The sequence below is a fragment of the Engraulis encrasicolus genome, chromosome 4 (assembly GCF_034702125.1).
Source record: "Engraulis encrasicolus isolate BLACKSEA-1 chromosome 4, IST_EnEncr_1.0, whole genome shotgun sequence".
In the NCBI taxonomy this organism is placed as follows: domain Eukaryota; kingdom Metazoa; phylum Chordata; class Actinopteri; order Clupeiformes; family Engraulidae; genus Engraulis; species Engraulis encrasicolus.
The window spans coordinates 53,562,466-53,587,465 of record NC_085860.1 but is presented as its reverse complement, the minus strand read 5'-3'; the positions used below and the strand labels follow the sequence as shown (position 1 = coordinate 53,587,465).

The window sequence follows — 25,000 nt, the reverse complement described above, 5'->3', positions numbered from 1 at the left end:
GTAAACGGCCCTCCTTTCCTCCTGGCACGGATCCATGCAACAACAGCAGCCACGTCATCCCCCTCTCTGCTGTAACTAATCACCGTCAACTTAAGGGTGCCAAGCCCTGTTGAATAATAAAGTGACACTATTGTCCTCCTCACTCACACACAGGGCTGCTCACTGACAGCTTTGTCTGGGGCCTGGGACAAACTTATCCTAAAGCACCCCCTACCCCAATGCATACCAGCGCCATGAGGATCTAATTCTGGGGCCCCCCACTCTCCTGGAGCCCCAGACAAATGACCCCTTTAGCCGCTTCCTTCCCCCCGTTGGCTTCGATGCTCATCAATGCTGGGGAGGATCAGGATTCCCTCACACACACACACACACACACACACACACACACACACACACACACACACACACACACACACACACACACACACACACACACACCCCTGCGGAGAGGAAGACTAATGACTGTGTTTGTCCGCACGCCACCCCCAAAACATCACACACACACACACACACACACACACACACACACACACACACACACACACACACACACACACACACACACACACCTCCCTGCTGCATTTCCTTGTTTACACACCCAAGCCTTTTAAAAATGCAGACTGAGGTTTACCGTGACCACAGTAGTCAGCTATGCCCAGGCCTCGGCGAGGAAGACATACAAGAGCGCAGCAGAGCAGGCCAATGCTACTGTAGGGGCTCACAGGCTCACATCCATCACTGCCTAGTGCCTACCCAGGCAGGCAACGTGGGGGTGTCCTGTCCTCCCAGGTCTGGTCTTTGTTGTCTTGCTGTCCACACCTCCAATGGGCCAATTACGTTGCAGTAGTTACTGTAGCACACGTCAAGGTGGTGCGTGCAGCCACAGTTAAAGGGACACTGTGTGAGATTTTTAGTTTTTTTAATTACAGAATTCATGCTGCCCATTCATTAATGTTACCTTTTTTATGAATACTTACCACCACCATCAAATTCTAAGTATTCATTATGACTGGGAAAAAAGCAATTTTCAAACATTAAAATGGGGATCTTCTCCATGGTCCGCCATTTTCAATTTCCAGAAATGGGAACCATACTAGAAAATATTTGTTTATTACTTAGAAAAGTTTCATGTAAAAATCAAATTTGGCGATAGGCAGCTCAGTTTCAATGAACAGCATAATTGCAGTACCTTTTTGACCATTTCCTGCACAGTGTACCTTTTAATGGCATTATTTAATGGATTACATGGGGTTTGTTTGTTTGTTTGTTTGTTTGTTTTTAGTGGATTATCTAAGCATCGTATGCATTGCAGTGCCAATTACTAATTAATTTATGGGCATTAGCAGTAATGTAACACACTGTAACACCTGAGCCAAAAAAAACTCTGTCATTGACCCCTGTGCCATTACATTGCTATCTATACATTACTATATTGCTTATGGTTTACTTTTGCTTGGCTTTAATGCGCTAAGACATGGCCCCTTTTGGTTGGTGGTATTAAAGGAAATGACCAAGTTGGAATGCATTACTGAAGGCTCAGTGTTGTGTCGTGGCAGTATCGTACTATGCTAGTATAGCGTTTATGAGATTTATTGTAAGGTGTTCCGCTGGTGGAAACGTGCATATTATGAGGCTACTTAAGTATCTCAACTGACTGTTCTACTCTACTCTGCATTTTACCAACCAATTAAAATGTAACTCAACACATACTTCCCCTAGAAACAGTGATCTGATTGGCTGTAGTTCTGTCTAGGAGGTAGTACACAGAGGCATTTAAAAGATGCTTGTTAATCCCACCTCTGAGAACCTCTGAATGTCTGTGGGTGGTTTGACACCAGACAAAGACCCGTCTACAAGCTCGGGTGCAACAGCGAGGATAAGTCAGCGGGGATTTCATCCGCAGCAGAATCCCTGGACGGAGTAGTACTGAGGAGGCCAGTACTGAGGAGACACAGTGCCACAGAGATGAATGACTGGTGTTTTGCGAAAGCCTTTAAAGTTCATATCCTGTAGTAGACTGCTTATGCACACTGCAGGTAGACTGACGTACATCAATGGGAAATCAGTCTACAGAATCCCTGGCCTGCACCAAGCTATCATGCGTAATATGGAACAAATGTTGCAGAACTTTCCAGAAACGATGTAAGGGTGTGGGCATGGGGAGACACCATAGTGTCGTAATCTGCTGTCTGTAATCCGTAATCTGGAGTGTGTGGACGAGACTGTTTATGCCCACCGGGGGGTCAAGTTCATGTCAGGATTTAGCACATGCCATCGAATTGGCCCAACGTTGGTTTTGCCTCTGGGGCTTAGTGGAGTTTTTTTTGTGCAAATGTGCTTAGAGCTAGACAGGATTTCAGCGTCCATAAATCCACTGAAAGGCCACGGGAGGCCAAGTGGAGCATCTGCAGAGGAGGAGGAGGCTCTTGTGGACGCGTTTCCTCTGCGGTGCCAGACCAGAGCAGGCCAGAGACAGCACAGCCAGTTGGGGTGTATATCATTCATTAGCCAGGCCGCGCCCTCCTAGTGACGCAACAGCTCTAGCATTGCTTCTAGTTAGGCCAGGAGTAGGCCTGGGTATTGATTGACAATTTTCGGTTCCGGTTCCATTTCCGGTTCCTTCGTTTCGGTTCCGGTACCAGAACGGTTCCATTTTCGGTTCCTAGAAACCCTGAATTAAACCTGCAGTTACCCAAAGTGGCCAGTAGATGGCGTAACGGGTCTGTAAATCATGAGTTTCCCTGCCTGCCACAAGGCGGCGCTCATTGTGACTTAAGCAATGGCGGGTTAAAGGCATTTAATTCTATAGGCTACAGCAGACGTGGGCAAACTCAGGCCCGGGGGGCACATGCGGCCCACTCGGCCATTTCATGCGGCACTCAGAGCATTTCGAAGAAAAAAATAGCAGATTCATATGGTCACTCATTCTTAAATTGCCTACCTAAAACAAGGGTCTTGGAAACCTAAGATTACTTAGGTCTACATCTAGATACAATTAGCAGGAATAGCATAACTGACAATTGTGTAATTATGTTGGCGTACACCACTTCTTATTATTGGCTCCGGCAAGTTGCCCTTTGGTGGACTTTCTAAACCCTATTAGGCCCTTCGGACAAAATAATTGCCCACCCCTGGCCTACAGCATTCATGATTAATTGCATGCTGCAAGTTGTCCTCTCGGCATGGCTTGGCAAGTACAATAAACGGTTTTGATACTGATAAATGTTCTCATGTCTGATTAAAATTGTTCTGCTGTAGGCCTACTATACGGTGCAACTTCACTTCTGGTACCAATCCTATGTCAAGCGTGCCTGACATGATTTTTTAATACGCTACCCAGTCTGTCGACAGCTTACCAAAACAGAGACCCAAGATTGCCACTTTCTAGTGGTAAAAAAACAACCTGTCCTTCTCCTACAGACATGTGTTAGGGCTTGTTCGAAAGCTGCGAATCTTAGCTTTTTACAGGTTTTTACGGCACGTTTTTATGTTCTTTCAATCAAAAGTTATTGAACTGTAAGCGACTGTTTCAAGTGAAAAAATAGCGCTTTCCAACCTTTTTTTTATCTCGTCATTTTTTCCGAACAGCCAGCGATCTCCTTAACGTAGACTTATAGACATGTGTTAGGGCTTGTTCGAAAGCTGAGATTCTTAGCTTTTTACAGTTTTTTACGGCACGTTTTTATGTTCTTTCAATCAAAAGTTATTGAACTGTAAGCGGCCGCTGTTTCAGGTGAAAAAATAGCGCTTTCCAACATTTTTTTTTTTTTTTTTATCTCGTCATTTTTTTCCTAACAGCCAGCGATCTCCTTAACCTAGACCTACAGACATGTGTTAGGGCTTGTTCGAAAGCTGAGATTCTTAGCTTTTTACATTTTTTTACGGAACGTTTGTATGTTCTTTCAATCCACAGTTATTTAACCTTAAGCGGCCGCTACTTCAAGTAAACAATGGCGTTATTCTCCAGCTGGATAGAGAGGAAATATTTTTTGTCGCTGTGTTCTTTGTTCCCTCGAATTAAACCGACGGTCTAAATAGGCTACATTTGTACGTCCCCAACACAAGACCAGTTATTTCTAAGTTAGCTCTTTTCATGGAAAAACATGTTTCCAAGGAGTTAGAGAAATCTTCCTGAAGAGTCGAGGTCATGGTTGAGGTTGACGGTATTGCCGTTGTAAAGATGCTGCAACTCTCTGCACGCAAGTTAATCGAATGCAAGAGCAGGTGTTTGAACAGGTTGGGTGTATTGCCATTCTTGCATGATATTAGTTTATCGCAGATATTGCAGCGCTCCTTCCTTATCTACTTTCCTGAAATATAGCCACGCTTTCGACGGCATGTTTTTGTTTCTCAAGTAGTACAATCAGCTGGTTGATATATCAGCTGTCTTGTCAATCGTTTAAATGAGGTGCGAAACGGGAAGAGGAGGAGCGTGGTCAGTTTGTGACACTTGTGGTTGGCTGAAATGGCCGCGTGCTTAAACACACATTTGATGGCTCTAACAGTCAGACTTCAGGAACCGAAACGTGGAACCGACAGACAAGGCACGTTTCGATGCCAAGTAGAACCTTAGCTTTTAATTCGGTTCCATCAAAGAATTGAATTTCGGTACCCAGTCCTAGCCAGGAGCAGTACAAAAATTTCTGAGCTGCGGAAAAATCGGAAACGCCTCCCACTTTGTCGGGAAGCAAACAACCAGTAGCAATTCAAGAGAGGCAGGTCAACCATGCCTTTTGAGAAATGTTAATTGTTAAGCTCTTGGTCAGACCAAGTCTTGAACAGATTTGAAAGTCGATGATAATCAGGCTAGTATATCATACCAATTAGGATATATATCATGTCTCTCATGTCTCTCCTCTGCTGCATCATCCACAGCAATGACAGGCCAGGGTCAGGACAGCTAGTCAGGATACATATGTCCAGTGGTGTAGTCTACGTAGAACGCAGGTATAGGAGTATACTCACTTCTACATTTTAGGGGCTTCAGTGTACCCACTTAAAACAGATTGATCCATTATTTAGAATAGCACAAATATACAGTATACCCACTTCAAAAAATGCTCGAATATACAGTATACCCACTTCAAAAAAGTAGACTACACCACTGCATATCTCCTAGTGTTTTATGTGTATATCATCTAGTGTTCCTTAGCATTCCTTAGCAGGCTAATGAGGGGTAGAGAGGTTCAGGAGTCTTGAGTCAGATGTTATAGAAATACTCAACAGTGTTTGTCTGCCTTAAATAGTACCTATTTCCAATATAATGTCTACATTTTAGTGATGTGGGGTGGCACATATGGGCTCGCATGGCCATGGGGATTCGGGTTAGAGTCCAGCCTGGGTCATTCTCTCCCACTTAATTCCTGCATATCATACTCTCGACTGACCTATCAATGACGACACAAAAAACACCTGAAGAAGGACCCTCCACATTTGCTTTTCCTTCATGGCCGTCATTGTCTGTAACACGGCCACTAGCAACTTTTGGAAGAGCGAAGTGGAGAGAGCCGTTCTCTAATCCCCTGCTATGAATAAAAAATTCCACTTACAACCTGTAGGACAGCCATGGACAAAAAGAAAACAAACAAAAAAAAACGACTTGGTATTTCCCTGACTGAAATTCCACTGTTGCTTTAGTCATCGTCAGGGCTGGACTGGGGGGAGAGATAGGGCCCGGACACTTTTGGCTTAACCTTTAAGGGTGTGGGTTTTTGAACATTCTATAAAAATAATGTGTTCTATTGCCATGTCAGATTCTAAAATTCCAAATTGTATTGAATGACGCCCAGAATTCTATAGAACTTTCACTTTCTGAACATTCCGGTACCCTTTTAAAGGGGCCCCTGATCATTAGCGGCACAGAAGTGACTCACCGGTGGGCCCCGCATCTCTGAAAATAGGGGCCCACGAGGGTGCGGGGCCCACCGGAGCCCACCCGGTATGCCAGATGGCCAGACCAGCCCTGGTCCTGGTTGTTCTGGTGAGTGTTTCGTGTGTTTGGTGGCAGGGCAGCAGGGCAGGAGAGGAGTAATTACAGTAGAGCAGGAGGTTGTCAGTTCCCATGATGTTACATGATACTCCACTCGCCAGAGGATTCCAGGGGCGTGTTGGGGCGGCGCAGTGCACAGCGCACGGGAGGGAGGGACGCCGCGCCGCGCCGGAGACACTTTACTTTACGGAGACACTTCACTCAAGAGCAAACACACACACACACGGACAGATTGGTGTGTGCGTGTGTGTGTGTGTGTGTGCGTGCATGCGTGTGAGTGTGTGTGCGTGTGCGTGTGCGCCTGCGCCTGCGCGCGCATCAGTGTGTGTGCGTGTGCGCCTGCGCCTGCGCGCGCATCAGTGTGTGTGCGTGCGTGCGTGCGTGCGTGTGCGTGCGTGCGTGCGTGTGTGTGTGTGTGTGTGTGTGTGTGTGTGTGTGTGTGCGCGCATCTGTGTGTGTGTGTGTGTGTGTGTGTGTGTGTGTGTGTGTGTGTGTGTCTGATTCTGACTGTGACTAAGTCTTAACTCTTCCAGCACACTCGTCTCTCAGCGCTCTTCGAGGCTCAACTTCCTAAACAAACATACTTATCAGTGTCTCTTTGTTTCTCTCTATCTCTCTCTCTATCTCTGTATCTCCCTCTCTCTCTCTCTCTCTATCTCTATCTCTATCTCTCTCTCTCTCTCTCTGTATCTTCATCTTTCCATCTCTCTCTCTATGTCTCTCTCTCTCTCTCTCTCTCTCTCCCTCTCTCTCTCTCTCTCTCTTTCTCTGTTCTTCACTCATTTCACCTTTACCACCCGTCTCACCTGCTTTCTAATCCCCTCAATTTTCATGTCTTTCAGCAATCAATACACACACTATCTCCTTCAAAATGCTCTCTTCTCTTCTTCTCCTCTTCAAAATGCTCTCCTCTCTTCTCCTTTTCAAAATGCCCTCATCTCCTGTCCAATATCCTTTTGTCTTCAAAATGCTCTCTTCTCCTGTCCTCTCTACTTGCCCCTTTCTTTGGTTGAATGTCTTCTAAAACATGCTCTCCTCTGTTGAGTGTTACCCCCCCCCCCCCCCCCCCCCCCCCCCCCCCCCCACCCCCCCCCCCCCCACACCCCCCCCCCCCCCCTTGTAGTTGTACCAGACAAGGATACGTCCATCAATACACACAGTCTCCCTCAAAATGTTGTCATTTGTTGCTATCATTTGTTGTTCTTCTTTTATCCAAATCGTCTTACAGTTGTTGTTTACAGAGTATTGCTTATATTCCCTGGAGCAATGTGGAGTTAGGTGCCTTGCTCAAGGGCACTTCAGCCATGGATAGTTTTAGGGAGAGGTCAGATGGGATTTGAACCTACAACCCCTTGCTTGTAAGACCAATGCCCAACCATTAGGCCACGACTGCCCTCATGGCTTAAAGGAACTGCCAATTTCAATGCGCTGTTTGCTAGCTGTCTGCTGATGTTGCATAACCTTTTGGATGTTTTTGGGAATAAATATAAATGTTTTTTTGAAATGTAAACAAAAGTCAGTCCCTCCAGGATTTTGCACTGGGATTTTGTGATTTTTGCGGTCAAAATGTCTGATTTTGTGGCGGCATTTTCTCATTTTTTGCAAAGATTTTGCGGCATTTTCTCATTTTTTGCAAAGATTTTGCACCCCTTTCTGGGGTTTTTTGGTAACTGAAAACCACAATCAGTCTAAGCAGGCTTAAGACAAAAGAGAGAGAGATTCAGAAACACACTTCCTTTTAATTTTCTGTAGAAATCCCAACACAAATTACATTTACAAAAGTTACATTTGGCCATGGGGGTAATTCAGGTGGCAGGCAAGTTCAGATGTAGGCCTATCCAGCAGGAAATTTGTCTTGGACAGTCAAAAGCTGTAAGCGACAGCAACAGTCAAAAAAGCTGCATATACAGCCACATTTTGAATATTAGGAGTAAAACACTACAAATATGTTGTCACACAAAAGTGTTGAAAAACACTCGGTAGAAAAACACTTGTCACACTACAAAGCTGTTCATCACAATAGTGATAACACACCCACTCATAAAGTGCAGAAGAAAAACATTTTTACAGTGGAAAAAAAGAAAATAAGACTGTCCAATTTAGATGTCTACTTCAATTGGCTCATCTGATTCCAAGACACCACACTGAACTCTCTGATTGTAATACAGGAACACAAGAGCCTTCATGTTCCTACATGATGTTGCCCTCCTCCTGTTAGAGAGAATGAGTTTATATATGCCCTCTTGGTTTCTGGACAGATTTTATGTAATCCCCTTTTCACTTTAATATGAGTGCAGAGCAATTTTCTCCCTCCCTGAAGTGTTATTTCATGTGTGCATGTTTGCTGTCACCTATTTGAAGTGATGTTGTTTGGGATTTCTTGGAGGACTTTTTTAATGCCGCTGTGAGAAGTAGACAGAACAGCTGTTTGCGGGCGTTTGGCGTTTTCACGTGGATGATATTGTCTTCGTGAACGTTACAGACATCCCTAGTTCCAAAAAATAAAGAAGGAGACATCTACTGAATGGACCGAAAAGCGCGCTCTCTGTCTAGCGGCTGCGCTGAACAGACCATTTGAGAAGACGCGCCTGCACTCAGGTTAAACAGGCACACAGCATTCACTCTCCCCTCGAACGCGTGCCAATGAAATCTAATCGAAGTAGCCAACTCCACGCTCAATGCGGGAGTTGCATCTTGCCTGCACTTCTCAGAGCATATGAAAAAAAGCAGGGGATTGCCGGTGTTCGGGCTGTTGTTTTCTTCTCTGGCTGTTTCTTTCGAGTGGTGACGCTGCCTGTAGCCTACTAACTGAACATATAGCGCCGCACGGTAGGCCTATCGGCAAACGTCTTGTGTCGTCCTATTTTTGTGCTCCGATGTTATGACTTATGGAGTTTGAGTGAGGCGCTTGACAGTTATCCTCCTTATCTGAAGACGTCGTTGTGTTTATGGTCTATTTAGGCCTAAAGTGTAGACGCCTGGACTTACAGATTCTGGCTATCCTTAGGGAAGTTTTTTTTTTTTTTTTTTTAAGTGTCCGACCGCGATCGACCTATTGAGCACCCCTGCCACAGAATGTTGAAGGGGACAAAGGGGAAATTTTGCGGGAAAAATGCGGCTTTACAGGAATTACGTGGCATCGCGAAATTATGCGGAATATCATTGAATTTGCATGAATCCACGCGATCGCTGAATCGCGAAAAACTGGAGGGACTGTAAAGTTGCCCACATTAGAATAGCTCATATCTCGGAAAGGGCTGAGCCAAAAAATACAGCGTCACTGGGTACTGACAAGTCAATACAACAGCACATTGAAATTGCCAGGAGTATTCCTTTAAGACCTGCTCTCCTCTCTTGTGTGTCTCACTCCCACCCCTCCCCCTCCTACTCGTAGTTGCATGTACCAGACGAGGATAAACCCATCTTCGGTCAGAGTGTGAATAAGCATCTCCTGTCCTTCCCAGCCATAGCATCCAGCCAGCTCCTCCATCTTTTTGGGGGGCTTGTGTGCTTTATTTATAATAGGACAGTGAAGGAGAGACAGGAAATGAGTGGGGAGAGAAAGACGGGGAAGGATCGGCAAATGCAAACCCTCATCTCTTGTATCTCCCTTCTTCTGTAGTGGTATGTACCATTTTCAGTCTGAGTGTGAATAAGCAGGTGTTCAAGGGGCTGGCCACCTATGTTGTCTGAAGTCTTCATCTTTTCCTGTGAGTGTGAGTGTGGCATGAGCTGCATACGGAACAGGCGAGGTTGCTGTCCTTCCAATGAGCTAATTGTACTGGAGCTAACTTCGATTCGAAACGAAAAATTGCTTTATTTCATCCCTTGAGGAATCCAGCCTTCACCTTCTAACACCTGCTCTCTTCTTGTGTTTCTCCTCTTTCTCTCCTAGTTGTACGTACCTGATGAGGATAAGTCCATCTTCGGGCGGAGTGTGAATAAGCAGGTGTTCGAGGGGTTAACCACGGGTCTGCTGCACACGGCGGCCACGGTGCTGAGCTGCCTGCACCCCGTGGAGGGCGAATCGGGGCGTGGCGGCGGCGGCGGCATTGACAGCCCTCGCATCACCTCCCCCGACAGCAAGGGCAAACAGTCGGCCATCGACAGCTTCAACACGCGCGCCCAGGACCTCATCAGGTTGGAATCTGTTTGTGTGTGTGCGCGTGTGCGCGCGCGCGCGTGTGTGTGTGTGTGTGTGTGTGTGTGTGTGTGTGTGTGTGTGTGTGTGTGTGTGTGTGTGTGTGTGTGTGTGTGTCTGTCTGTCTGTCTGTCTGTCTGTCTGTCTGTCTGTCTGTCTGTCTGTCTGTCTGTCTGTCTGTCTGTCTGTCTGTCTGTCTGTCTGTCTGTCTGTCTGTGTGTCTGTGTGTGTGTGTGTGTTAAGGCTGTAACGATATTGCATCGAACCGAGGGATCGCGGTACGCAGACCCACGAACCCCTATCGCGAACCTTCCTCGCAGAATCGCGATGCGCCCTTTAAAAGTTGTTACCAAAGTTCTTCCCTAACAAAATCTCTGTTGTTACCCCTCAGTCTAGAAAACAGCAGGATACAGGCAAATGTTTGCATATGCGCTTAAAAAAGACAAGTAGAAAAGGGGCGCACATGTGCGAGTAACACTTCCATTCACCCCTCTCTTATAAAATGTTCCGTCCAACCAGCACGTGCATTTGTTGTCACTTGTCAATTGCCTGAGCAACCTCCGCGAGACGAAAAACTTGGAAACGTCGGAAGGTAAAGCACAGAAATGAACAACAGACCAAGAAGGCTTTATCAAACGTGTGAAGGTGTTTAGATTCATGCATGCGCCGATGCTGTTGAGTGGAGATAGACGTTGAGCGGAGAGAGAGAAAGAGAGCGAGAGAGCGAGATGCTCCGCCTGCCCAAATTCATAAACCACGCTACGCTCTATAAGGGAAGTGTCTGAAGTCGGGCGAACGTTGAGGTCGATGTGGATATTAATAGGCAGCGTTATTTCTTCCCCGCATTGACCGCCTGCCTAGCGAAAACATGCTCCATTTCAGCCTGCATCCATTCCCGCTCTTGACAAAATGTCAAATCACAAAACCAAACAAAGGACAACGTGCGTGTTGCATAGTGAGAACATAGGCTAACTGAGGTTCATTTCGAGTTTTGTTTGTATAAGCGTGCACGTGCTGCTGCACGATCAAAAAAGTTACAAAAATATTAAACATCAAAATTAAGTGTTGCATTTTTGCAAGTAACTTTATGCAACATGTTTCCTGACGAAATATGACCAGTGTTGTTTCAGTTAATGTTTGGATATTAATTGGATAATGTTTGATAATGTGAGACAGTTGTTATAGGCTACCTACTGGAACCCTGACCCGTCCCTCTCCATCTCTGTCTCTCACACATGGTCAGCATCTCAGCATGATATGATCTAAGCCTATTCCCCTATATCCCTTATTTCTCTGTGTTGTGCTTTGATGTCAACACCTGGGGAACAGGTTGCAGTGGTAGATATCTGCAACATCATTTAGTACACCTAGGCCTACAAAATTAATGTAGGCAGGTAGGCCTAAATGCAAAAAGAAAGCATATATATAGCCTATATAGGCCTATAATTTATTTTCTTCTTTTTTTTCCTTTAAAAAAATAAAAAATAAAACCGTGGGGCGTATTGAACCGTGGGTCATATATCGTGATACAAACAGAATCGTGGGTTGGGTGTATCGTTACAGCCTTAGTGTGTGTGTATGTGTGTGATACAATACACCTTTGTTAATAACAGAATAAGCCAGTGTTTTTTTTTCAACTTTTCATCTACCCTGCAATCTAACACTAAGTGAGAAATGGGTTTCTTTCAGTCTTTTTGGTAAAATTGTTGGACCAATGTGGTGATTGATAACAGAAACACGAAACAGCAGAGGAAAGCAGAAAAGAAACCACTAGATCATAAAACGTCTGGACAGCCTTTTGGCCGTGCGTGCCTGCATGCTTGCGTGCGTGCGTGCCTGCCTGCCTGCGTGCGTGCGTGCGGCAGCACCCTCAGTTGACCTCATCACAATATTGTGTACAAGCTCCCCTGAGGTCATTCCCACCTTGGCCACGTCTGACCTTGGTGGGCTGGGCGCATATGACCTTGGTGTGCGTCTCCTTGTTAAAGCCCGACCTCTTCACCTCGCCCTCAGAATACCCTCTTTCTACTAATGCAGGGCCACCACATCACACTAATGCTGCCTAAACACTTTCACTGCTGATCACTATGCCTCGATTCTGCCTCCTTTGTTACTGGAAGATTATTTTCAAAGTAGTAAATCGTATTGAAGGGATAAAAGAGAGCACACCAAAGGAAGGAAGGAAAGCCGCCATATATGGGCATGGGGCTTGTTGACTTTGTTGATTCATTATTGCACTGGCGTAAATCATTTGGAAAGGATGTGGGCAAGACTCTGAATTATCACCAGCCAACTGGCCAAATGCTGATGAAATTTCAGTTTGGCTGGTTGAAAAGGCCGACTTACTAGCCCCTTTAACCCATTAGTTAGTGTGTGTTAGACTGGTAAGATTAGCATCTAGTAGCCATTTTGGCTGGTGATACAAAAGTTAATTCAGAGCCCTGGATGTGAGAGAGAACTCGAAAGGCTGCAAGAACGACCAGATAGAGAAGAAAAGAGTCCCAGATGCAGTGGGCTAAGTCAACTAACTCAGCCACGTTCGTCTGGTCACGTCAGAGGTCGGCTAACTTGGCGCGTTCGTCCTGTCCTGTCCTGTCAAGGTCGGAGGTTGAGGTCTTGAAGGTCGTCCAGAACTCTGCTTACTCTCAGCCAGCCCCTAACCCCGATGCTCCTCGTCTGCGTTCGGTTCCTTATTCTATTGGATGTCTGTCTGCACAGCACTTGGCCCGCTGCTCTGTTCTCACAGAGGCACACAGAGAAGGAGCTGGATTTGTATTTCGCACATCGTACATCAAAAACTCAGCAGCTAAGACGTACACACACTTCCCTCCCTCCATCTCTCTCTCTCTCCCTCCCTCTCTCTCTCTCTCTCTCTCTCTCTCTCTCTCTCTCTCCTTGCTCTCTCTCTCTCTCTCTCTCTCTCCTTGCTCTCTCTCTCTATCTATCTCTCTATCTATCTACCTCTCTCTCTCTCTCTCTCTTTGCTCTGTCTCTCTATATATCTATCTATCTACCTCTCTCTCTCTCTCTCGCTCTCTCGCTCTCTCCTTCTATCTCAGTCGCTTCTGCAAAAAAATCCAAGCGCTACAGATCTTGTGGATGCCGGCCAGAAAGACATCCCAGAATGTTCCCGGCTAGCTGGAACGTCATCATTCCACCTCCTTGTAGCGGGAGCTGGGGAACTCCGGAGCGGAGACAGCGGAGGGTGAGGAGGAGGAGGAGGAGTGCAGGGAGTGTGAAGCTCCGGTGCTGGAGGAGAGGGAGGGAGAGGAGGAGGAGGAGGAGGAGAGGGACGGAGGGTGAGGAGGAGGAGGAGGAGGAGGAGGAGAGGGAGGGAGAGGAGGAGGAGGAGGAGGAGGAGAGTGGAGGAGAGTGGAGGCGAGGAGGTAGCAGAGGCGACGCAGCAGGCCGTGCTGGAGAGGAGGGGAGGGGAGGGGAGAGGAGAGGAGAGGAGAGGAGAGGAGAGGAGAGGAGAGGAGAGGAGAGGAGAGGAAGTGTAGGGAGGAGAGGAGAGGAGAGGAGAGTGGAGGAGAGGAGAGGAGGTAGCAGAGGCGACGCAGCAGCCCGTGCTGGAGAGGAGAGGAGAGGAGAGGAGAGGAGGGGAGGGGAGGGGAGGGGAGAGGAGAGGAGAGAGGAGAGGAGGGGAGGGGAGGGGGAGGGAGGAGAGGAGAAGAGGAGAGGGGTGAGGGGAGGGGAGAGGAGAGAGGAGAGGAGAGGAGAAGAGAAGAGAGGAGAGGAGAGGAGAGGAGAGGAGAGGAGAGGAGAGGAGTGTGGAGGTAGCAGAGGCGACGCAGCAGGCAGGGAGTGTGGGCTCCAGTGCTGAGGAAAGGCAGATGCCCCTGCAGCAGCAGCAGCAGCAGCAGCCCCGGACGGACGGGAAGAGACGCGAAGGGACGAGACGAGACGAACTCCGACTTCCCACCCGCCCGCTCTGGCTCAATGACTCACCACCTTCATCATCACCGACCGTCATCATGTTCATCCTCTTCATCTTCATCATCCTCATCCTCTTCGCTTGTCTGCGCCTAGCAGCTGTGCAGAGCAGAGGATGGCCTTTTTTTTTCCTTCCTTCGGTGGGGAGGGGGGGTGTAGGGGGACGTAGGACTGAGGCTGGTGGTTCGATAAGGGGAAACATGGGGGAGCGAGGGGGGGTGGGGATAAAGTAAGGGGACAAGGAAGATGAGCTCTGGCCAATTTGCTGATGGGGTAAGGGGAGGAGGCCCATGTGATGGAGGAGGGGGAGGGGGAGGTCGGAGCGGAGGTGATGGAGCAAGGAGAGGGAGAGGGGGGAGGTCGGAGCGGAGGTGGTAAGTCCTGGCCCATGTGATGGAGCGGGGGGAGGGAGGTTGGAGCGGAGGTGGTAAGTCCTGGCCCATGTGATGACAGGGATGTGGGGGATGAAACCCTGCCCTGACGCAGTCCATGAGATCGACGGACGGACGATTGGGAGGAGGAGAGAGACTGGGGGAGAGTAGAGTAGTGGCCTAGTCTAGTCGGTGATAGTAGATATGTGTGTGTGCGTGTCCGTGGTTGTGCGTGTGTGTGCGCGTGCGCGTGCGCGTGCGCGTGCGCGTGCGTGTGTGTGCGTGTGTGTGTGTGTGTGTGTGTGTGTGTGTGTGTGTGTGTGTGTGTGTGTGTGTGTGTGTGTGTGTGTGTGTGTGTGTATGTGTGTGTGTGTGTGTGTGTGTGTGTAGGGGGGGCGGGGGTGTAGTAGGCGAAGGGGGAATGAGGGGGATGAGCCCTTGGCCCGCAGTCAGGAATCATGCAGTCATACTTGTCTCTTCTCTTCTCTCGCTTCTCTCTTCTCTTCTCTTCTCTTCTCTTCTCTTCTCTTCTCTTCTCTTCTCTTCTCTTCTCTTCTCTTCTCTTCTCTTCTCTTCTCTTCTCTTCTCTTCTCTCCTCTCCTCTTCTCTCCTCTCCTCTCCTCTTCTCTCCTCTCATCTTCTCGCTTCTCTTCTCTTCTCTTCTCTTCTCTTCTCTTCTCTTCTCTTCTCTTCTCTTCTCTTCTCTTCTCTTCTCTTCTCTTCTCTTCTCTTCTCTTCTCTTCTCTTCTCTCGCTTCTCTCGTTGGTTCGTGCTCCCGCGGCCTTGGCCAGTGTCTCATCCATCTCTCGCCTCCTTCCTCCTTCCTCCCCCTTGTAGCTTGGCTAAGGCTACGGCGGTTTGTTAAGACTTTAAGATGTAAGAGCGTGTTACTAACGAAGATATTTTGGTTCCTCCGGGGGGAAAAAGACGTCTTGGGTCACAGACGGGGGAAAGTGTGTGTGTGTGTGTGTGTGTGTGTGTGTGTGTGTGTGTGTCTGTGTGTGTGTGTGTGTGCGTGTGTGTGTGTGTGTGTCTGTGTGTGTGTCTGTGTGTGTGTGTGTGTCTGTGTGTGTGTGTGCGTGCGTGCGTGCGTGCGTGCGCGTGCGTGCGTGTGTGTGTGTGTGTGACCATTTGTGTCTATGGAGGGGGTGGTGAGGGAGATATATTAAGCCCACTGATGCGAGATGTAGGCTGCTGTTTCCCAGCCGTCCCATGAACTCAGGATGACCACTGTTGTCAGGTCTGTGGGGACTTGCAGCATGTTATGTAGTATCTCTCAGTGTTGTCAGGTCTGTGGGGCCTTGCAGCATGTTATGTAGTATCTCTGTGCGAACTTCGTAAGTATTGCAGGCGACTCGCAGAGAGACGGAACTATTTGCATAAAACCGTGAATGTACTGTATGCTTTCATATAATATGACCAGGGGTGCATTTCTCGAAACCATGATTGCTTACTGCTTTGGCTACTTTGCTGGTTTTAATGCACTTTCCCATTAGCAACTACCAATGTTGCTAACTGGCTAGCAACTATGCTTTCAAGAAACACATCCCAGGGCTCTAAATGATCACCAGCCAATTGGCCAAATGTTGGTGAAATTTCAGTTTGGCTGGTAGAAAAGAGCAACTTACTAGCCACTTTGACCCACTACTGAGTGCGTGTTTGGCTAGTAAGATTAACATCTAACAAAAGTTTATTTAAAGCCATTCCATTACAATAGCCATTTGTTACAATATTAATTTTATGCTTAATAGACGTGTTCACTTTTCATACTAATTTCAAGTAAAAAAAAAATGCCATACAAGAACATGTTTACGTCTGGAATATAGGGGGAGGGGTCGCAAAAATAGTTTTAGGTTCTAAAGGGGGTCCCAGCAAAAAAAGTTTGGTAACTGCAGGCGAAAGGGCTGTGTTTACTCTCTCTGCAGAAAGTTTTGATTTTTGCTTTATTACTAGGTCTGCTGTAAGTTATTCACCGTCACAACAGTAGACCTAGGGGCAACGAGAGGATTCAAACTGCCTTCAATACAAGGAGTAAATACGTGTCTGTTGCTTTGTATCTACACAGACTCGACGACAATGAAAATTAAACATTTAAGAAATGTCAAACCTGCATTTTTGATTACTCTAGCTGCCACCACGGTAGTTTAGAACAAGCAAGTGGCTCATTGTCGAGAACTGGTCGAACGAAGCAGAATGTTTCCACGGAAACACTGTTCACCTGTCCCGATATAACGTCAGTGTCGTAACTTGCAAGTGCATGTGTTGCCTTTCTGTTCGTGTAAATAATCAAGCTGCAAAGCTCGGGCAACTTACAGTATTACATGAATATCACACACATTTTCCTCTCACAGTCCGTAGCCCAGTGAAGGTTAGAACAAGGAAGCAGTTGCTTGTTGTCTAGCGCAGAGTGTTTCTGGTCGAGAAGACCAATCACAACGGCTCCTGTTGCCATTGTCTGCGTAGCTGTCTGTGGGCAGGCACACCAAATGACGGCGGAGGGGGGGAAATTAGGGATGCACGATGTGAAAAATTTCGGCCGATACCGATATCCGATATTGATATTGCGGTTTTGGCCGATAACCGATATTAACCGATACCGATGGTTTTTGTTTTTTTGAAAGAGATAACATTTCATACAGACTGACAATGATGCAAACAAACTGATTTTTTTAATGTCCTCTTATTTCCAAAAACACTGTTTAACTCCCTGTGATAAAATTAGATAAAAAAAGAGAAAAAAACTAGAAGACAATCAATGAAAGTCACCGTCAAGTCCAATCTTTTAGAACCGTAACATATAAAAAAACATCAGCGTTAACATCGGCCCAGTTTTACCCATCGGACCGATGTCCGATGTGTTGAGAAATGTCAAATATCGCCCGATACCGATACATCGTGCATCCCTAGGGAAAAGGACTGCATGACTGTCTGCAGTGCAGACAAGTTGGTTTCTGAGCATAAACCAGGCTTTTGCCTATGGTGTAGCTTGGGAAGGCAGTAGCTTGCAATCTGTCAGTTGTCGACCTAGAGAGGTCAATGAGTGCAATAGGGGGGATCTTTATCAGTAAGATAACGATGATGAGATAATGAGATGCTGATCAACACAATAGTCAAAACAACAGTGTTCCAAAACAAAGGAAGCTGTTTATTTTCACCCCAACTCTTTATCTCAGCTAGACCTGACTGTTCTCTAATGCCGAATGAAGTTGAAGAACTACTCAACTGAAGAATATTTTCTTTCAATTTTACCAGTATCACAGATCTTAATATTCCAATTCAGCAGGTACTTGATCTATGTACGCTAAAAAAGAAAAAGGAAAAAAAAGACAGAAAAGAGAAAAAAAGGAAGAGAAGTGTAGCGGTTCCCTAAAGTCCACACTCCCACGGTGCTGCACACAGCCGGGCGAGACGTGACAGAGCAGCTCTGTGTTTGAGGCCAGCCACCGAGACCCTGCCGAGGCCACACAATGCTGTGTGTGTGTGTGCGTGTGCGTTTGTGTGTGCGTTTGTGTGTGCGTTTGTGTGTGCGTTTGTGCGTGCGTGCGTGCGCGCGTGCGTGTGTGTGTGTGCTTGTGTGTGTGTGTGTGTGGCAAAGCCCCCCTGAACAAGGCCCCCAGTTCAAGTGATGGCTGACCTGTCAGGGCACGGCTCAGGTGTGTGTGTGTGTGTGTGTGTGTGTGTGTGTGTGTGTGTGTGTGTGTGTGTGTGTGTGTGTGTGTGTGTGTGTGTGTGTGTGTGTGTGTGTGTGTGTGTGTGTGTGTGTGTGTGTGTGTGTGTGTGTGTGTGTGTGTGTGTGTGTGTGTGTGTGTCGTCTTGGCTGGGCTTGCTGGTGGGAAGAAAAGGGTTTTAGTGTTAGAGGGGGAGGAGAATGTGAAAGGGGTTTAATGTCGAGGGGTGGAGAGATTGTTGTCCAGGTAGGTAGGGGGTGTTAGTGGAGGAGGGGCTGGAGCTCAGGTACAGTGGACACGGGGTGGGGGGGTGAGAACAGAAACGCTTGAGGAGGGGCCGGAGCTCAGGTACAGGGGAGACCGGGGTGGGGGGGGGGGGGGGTGTTGGGGGGAGACGGGGGTGGGGGGGGGGCGTGTTGGGGGGGAGACGGGGTGGGGTGGGGGGGGGGGGGGGGGTGAGAACAGAAATGCTTGAAGACACATTTCCTTCAACAGAGCCGGAGTGAGCTGAACACCTTGTGGTGTTCACAAGTGCTGCGCCAATTGGAGCTGAGAAGGAGAGTCTTAGTGCTGATCTGTCAGACGAAGGAGAAAAAAAACCCCATTGCAACCAATAGAGCTTGAAAGTGACGTCACTTCCCCCGATTTCATGGGACCTCAACAGCGTTTTTAGCCGAAAATCGTAGCATGTAATCCAATGGCGGTATTAAAATGATATTTCGATCCCCTTCGAGTTGTGCCACGAGCTCCACATATGTTGTTTCTGATATTTTTGTTTAATTTTTCGTACGAACCACCACACTTTTTAGAAAGATGTGTTTCTTCACATTTTTCATGCAGACGGCCTCGGAACAAAACATTGACACTTGAATGTGCATGAAAAAATCTTTATCTATCCTCTTAAACAGCATATTTGTAGCCCCGCGCATATAATGACTGAGATCAGAAGAGATTTACTCGCTATCATGTTGTTAGATGGTCAGCTTAGGTCCCGTGAAATGCGGAACTAAGGGGTGGGACTTTCAAGCTCTATTGGATAACTGGTTGAAGACCCCTACCCTTACTTAGGGGTCTGAATTAACACCAGCCAACTGGTCAAATGTTGGTGAATTTTCAGTTTGGCTGGCAGAAAAGACCAACATACTAGTGACTTATAAGTGTTTGTGTGTGTTTGGCTAAAGTAAGATTAACATCAACGTATTAGCCATTTTAGGTGGTTAATTTGGAAAGTTCATTTAGAGCCCTGGTCTTACTACATCCTTTCAGTCTGGAAACTGAAGGAAAACGTGGCAGGCAGGCAGCGGTGGAACATGTCTTTCTTAGAGTTCAGGTGAACTCTGGGGTGTAATTGCCTGCCATTGGGAGAAGCTCATTTGAGCTGACAGCTACAACAAAGTGAGGGATAAGGAGAAGAAGAAAAGCAGGAGAGACAGACCTGTCATTGAAAGAAAGAAAGAAAGAAAGAAAGAAAGAAAGAAAGAAAGAAAGAAAGAAAGAAAGAAAGAAAGAAAGAACGAGCACGCCTGGAAACTGAAAATGATGACACGCCAAGCTTGTGTGAGATTGCCTTGCAAGTTCCGACCTTAGCACAATAACTTTTTGGACTTGCAGTAGTGATGCCTTTAGAGGACTGCCGTCTGTACTCCATGGGTTCGGCTAGGTGCTGTTATTGGTGTCCAAATGGCAGTGTATGCTATGCACATAGTACATATTATTGTTTGGTAAACCTAAAACATCGCCATTCAGGGGTGCGTTTCTCGACAACGTTGTTGCTAACTAATTCAGCAACTTACTTGGTTGCAATGCAACTTCCCATTGGAAACCTACTAAGATGCTAACTATTTAGCAATGATGCTTTCAAGAAACTGGGACCTGTTCAGTTCATCCCAAAAACATCGCCATTGCAAACAATGCAGAATGCACTGGCCTGAGTTAGTCGAGCTTGTCTGTACAAGTGCATCTGCAGCCCCCACTGCTCTGCATACCCCCTCCCCCACCCCAGGGCCCTGTAGGAAGGGAAGAGGTATTCTCTTCTGACTGACGGGACTTAACCTATGTGCTTTGTTAAGTCCAAAAGAATGTCACCATCTCAAACGCACAATGCAATGCAAAACTGGCGATTTCCAACAAGCTTAATGTTCAATAGGAAAAGTTTGGAGGGCTACGGCGTTTTTGGTTGGTAGTCCGAAGGTGCTCTTTGGTCAAAAAATTGGAAGCAAAAGAAACGAAGTATCCAAGGCACTCTTCCCAAAAAAAGTTAAAATAAATTAAATGGCTAAATCATTGTAGAAAAGTTAAAAACGCCAAGCTTAATGTTCACCTACAGTACTCGCTGTGTGCCTCTAGGTGGTGCAATCCATACCTGAGCACGTAGACTTGCCCAGGCTCAGTTACAGTCCCCTACACGCACGCACGCACGCACGCACGCACGCACGCACGCACGCACACACACACACACACACACTCACACACACACTCACACACTCAAACACACATGCACACTCACACACCCATGCACGCGCACACACACCCACATCTACACACATGCACGCGCACACACACCCACACACTAACACACACACCCACACACACATGCACACTTACACCCACACACTTACACACACACTTACACACACACACACACACACACACACACCCACACACACACACACACACACACACCTCCATACACCCCCCCCCCCCCCTGTGCCCCCCCCTCGCTCCCCCCGCCCCCTTGCTGCCTGTGGCAGGGGCTGGACTGGCCTAATTAGGGTGATTTGTAGCCGAGAGGGAGGGAGACGAGCAGCATGAGAGCTGTCATTTGCAAAGACAAATTAGAGATATCGCCGTAATAACCCCCCGTGCGTACACGCACACACACACACTTGCACGCACACGCGCGCTTGCACACACAGACACACACACACACACACACACACACACACACACACACACACGCACACACACACGCACACACACACTGAGCGACGACCCCAGTTGGGTAGGCGGCTGATCGGATTTCAGCCGCGAGGCCACAGTGCAAGCGAGCGAGCGTCTGCTTACAGTGAGGGCCTTTGTCACCCATTCTTCTCCTCCGTCTCCTTTGGCTTTCTCTTTTTGTCTCCTTTTTTTTCGTTGGCAGAGGAGAGGGAAGACGAGACATGGTGGTTGATGTAACTCCTCTCCTCTTCTCCTCCCATTCAATGTCGCTCTCGCTCTCGAAATGTGTGTGTGTGTGCGCCTGTGTGTGCGTGTGAATGCATGCATGTGTGTGTGTGTGCATCTGAGTCTGCTTGCTTGCTTGCATACATGTGTGTGTGTGCATGCGGGCATGTGGCCGTAATCGTCCAGTAATCCAATTCGTGTTTTTTTCTTTCTTTATTTCTTGAATATTATCAATTACCAGTTCTATCTCCATGACGATCTCTGTCATTTGCATTCCATTTGGTTCTGAAGGAACTCCTATTACTGCTATGGCCACCTCACCTCCCATCACATCACATCACATTACCCAGGGGCACCGCGCTCTTCTAGAAAATCTCTCTCTCTCTCTCTCTCTCTCTCTCTCTCTCTCTCTCTCTGAATGATTCTCATTACTCATCCTAGCCATGTTCGTTACATGAATAAAGTTTGTAGGCATCTGGCTGGGAACACTGATGATGGGCTAGACCCGAAAACGTTTGTCCCTTGTCTGTCGGTTTTATTCACTTTATTCACCTTTGTTTTATACAGTTTTGAATTTGCATTCAGCTCTTGTGTGCGACTCCTTTCTTCCTTTTCGCATTACTCATCCTAGCCATGTCCGTCACAAGAGCCAAGTTTGTAGGCCGTTTTTGTTGTTGTTGGGGAGCTTGCAGGTGTTTCACCTTTCATGCAAAAGGCATGTTCACGTCTGGCATGTGATGGGGATTCTGGCAGGCGTAGTATATGTATATGGAGTAGTATATGTATGTATGATGACAGTATATGGCATCGGTGATGGGGAGGGTTCATAGGTACTTGGCAGCAGGAGGAGAGTACTGTATGGCATCGGTGATGGGGAGGAGAGTACTGTATGGCATTGGTGATGAGGAGGGTTCATAGGCACTTGGCCCTGATGGGGTGTCTGATTATAACTAAGGGGACATCCTGTTCAATCTCATTGTAATTTTGTATAGTACTGATAATACTGATTTGTGATGATAAAAGACACGCTTTTCTATACCAGCAATGTGCCCGCCCAAGATAGTGGGTGCCTGACTGGTACTGTGTGTCTTGGGTCGAACCCGAGTAGCCGTGGCTCAGTGGTTAGAGCACTGGGTTGGCAACCCAAGGGTTCCCGGTTAAATATCCGACCAGACCACGGCTGAAGTGCCCTTGACCAAGGCACCTAACCCCCACACTGCTCCCCGGGCGCCGCTCAGCAGGCAGCCCACTGCTACAGACTAGTGTGTGTACTTCAATGTGATTCATTAGTCCAAATGGGATAAAGTGCAGAGAAAGAATTTCCCCTAGGGGACCAAAATTGGCTCCAATTGGCTTCGTTTTTTTTTTTTTTTTCGGATGTACCTGGTTTCCACCGGGGGAAATAAACATCTTGGAGTTGTGGGGTATGAGAGGAATGAAAGGAAGGACAGGGTTCCGTCCCTAGCCTGATTATCATCGACTTTCAAATCTCTTCGAGACTTGGTCTGACCAAGAGCATGACAATTAACATTTCCCAAACAACATGGTTGACCCGCCTCCCTAGGTTTGCATCTGGTTGACTGGTGTCTGACAAAGCGGGTGGAGTTCCCGATTTTTTGGGAGATCAGAAATTATTTTTGCATTGCTCTTGGCCTGACTACAAGCAACACAGAAGGTGTTGCGTCACTAGGAGGGTGTGGCCTGGCTATTCCTTCCCACCCATGGATCAATTTCTTATTGTAGAAAACAAATTTAAATGCCCCCCCTCCCTCTCTCTCTCTCTCTCTCTCTCTCTGTCTCTCTGTCTCTGAATATGGGGCTGATTCGATAAGCTGTATGGTAAACTCTTTTTATTTTTGTCTTTTTGTCTCTCTCTCCCCTCAGCTACGAGGCTGATTTGCTAAGCTGTAAGCTAGGGATGCAAATTATCGATTAATTCATTAATCATTAGTTGATAGCCTTATCGATGGACTTACGATTAATTGATAAGCTGCGTTTTCCCCCTGAAATCTCAATGTTTCTAAAAAAAAAAAAAACCTTCTAAATCTAAAAAAAGATAAAATACCACATTTAAATTAGTTCTATTTCAATTCTTTAATCCAAAGGTGTTTTAAATATTCCCACTATTCACACCCCTCTTCACACACACTCTTCACATGCCCATTTCACCTGGGTATCTTGTAGGTTGAATTGTCGATTAATTGCGATTAATGTTCTTTAAGCGATTAACACATTGATCGATTAAAGTTGATTAATCGTTTGCATCCCTACTGTAAACCAAACTCTGTGTTTCTTATTGTGTCTCTGTCTCTCTCTCCCCTCAGCTATGTGGTGAACATGGGGCTGATCGACAAGCTGTGCGGATGCTTCCTGTCAGTTCAGGGCCCCGTGGACGAGAACCCCAAGATGGCCGCCTTCCTGGAGCAGGCCGCCGCGCTGCTCTACGGCCTCTGCAAACTCACCTTCACCGTCACCAGCCGGTCAGTGGACGTAGACGTTATAGTTAAACTTAGGTTTGACTTCAGACATGTAAAAGTTTTATCTTTTACCTGACATGTTTCAACAGTATAGCTTCCATCTTTATTAGAGTGTAATTTGGATGTTGATGTGTGACATGCGTTGGATTAAGAAGTCTACAGAAATCAAAAAGTGCTGCCCATCAACCATGAACAGGGACAAGGGAGCATTCATGCCCTCCCACTCCTGGACCACCATCCTAAGAGGACAGCTTAAACAGCAGGAGGTGTGACCGACCTGTCATTATTGGCAGGGAGGAAGTCACACCTCCACAACATCATCAGCTGATTTTAAAGCATGTTACACATCAATGAGACCCTCTGATGAAGACGGAAGTTATACTGTCAAAACATGTCAGGTAAAAGATAAAACTTCAACGTGTCTGAAGTATAATTAAAACCTGTGGTCAGTGGACATATTGATACATTACATTTCACTACGTTAAATAACATTTAATTGCATTGCACTGCATTTAGATTTCTGTACATTGCACTTAAAAACTTCACCATCGCCAGCCGATAAGTGGGCTCGCGTATACGCCACACTACATTTACACTACATGACATTTCATTGCATTACAAGACACTTGGTCAACATAGCCAAACTGCTGTACCATAGCTTGTCTTTGAAAAATGCTGTACGTTTGCACAGGGACACCAAGCATGCAGGTACCGCATCCACACTGAAAACTACGTATTGTTGGTAAAATATCTCTGCTGTCTACCGCACTGCTGTCTACTGACCATTCACTCCCCCTGTACTTTACTTCCAGTGATTATGCTAAGCTATGCTAATAATTATTATGCTAATAACTAGTACTGAACACACTGGGAAGAAAATTACACACACTCATGTATAATACTTGGAAATACTCCAAATATGTGAAAAACAAAAAGGGTGGACCGTTCCTTTAAACATGCACTGTGTGTTGTTTTCAGCAGTTCATTTCCAGAATTCATGCTGCCCATTCACAAATGTTATCTTTTTTCATGAATACTTACCAACTTCATCAAATTCCAACTTTTCATTATGACAGGGAAAATTGCACTTTTCATACATGAAAAGGGGGTCTTCTCCATTGACCGCCATTTTGAATTCCCTGAAATAGACTTTTTAGCTGCAAAACTTAATGGTCGTAGTGGTAAATATTAGTTCATTATTTTGTAAACATTCATGAAAAGATCACATTTGGCAGAACACAGTTGAGCAGCATAGT

The 25,000-nt window shown here is 46.7% G+C and overlaps 1 protein-coding gene across 1 annotated transcript in view; it reads left to right on the top strand.

Moving 5' to 3' along the window:
* The window catches only part of scaper (S-phase cyclin A-associated protein in the ER), a 270,462-nt gene that overhangs the window by 182,725 nt on the left and 62,737 nt on the right, over positions 1-25,000 (top strand). The window contains exons 21-24 of the mRNA XM_063197885.1: positions 1,839-1,938; positions 9,384-9,425; positions 9,885-10,129; positions 23,592-23,747. Of these exons, the coding sequence (XP_063053955.1) occupies positions 1,839-1,938; positions 9,384-9,425; positions 9,885-10,129; positions 23,592-23,747 (543 nt within the window). The remainder of the gene's footprint in view (positions 1-1,838; positions 1,939-9,383; positions 9,426-9,884; positions 10,130-23,591; positions 23,748-25,000) is intronic.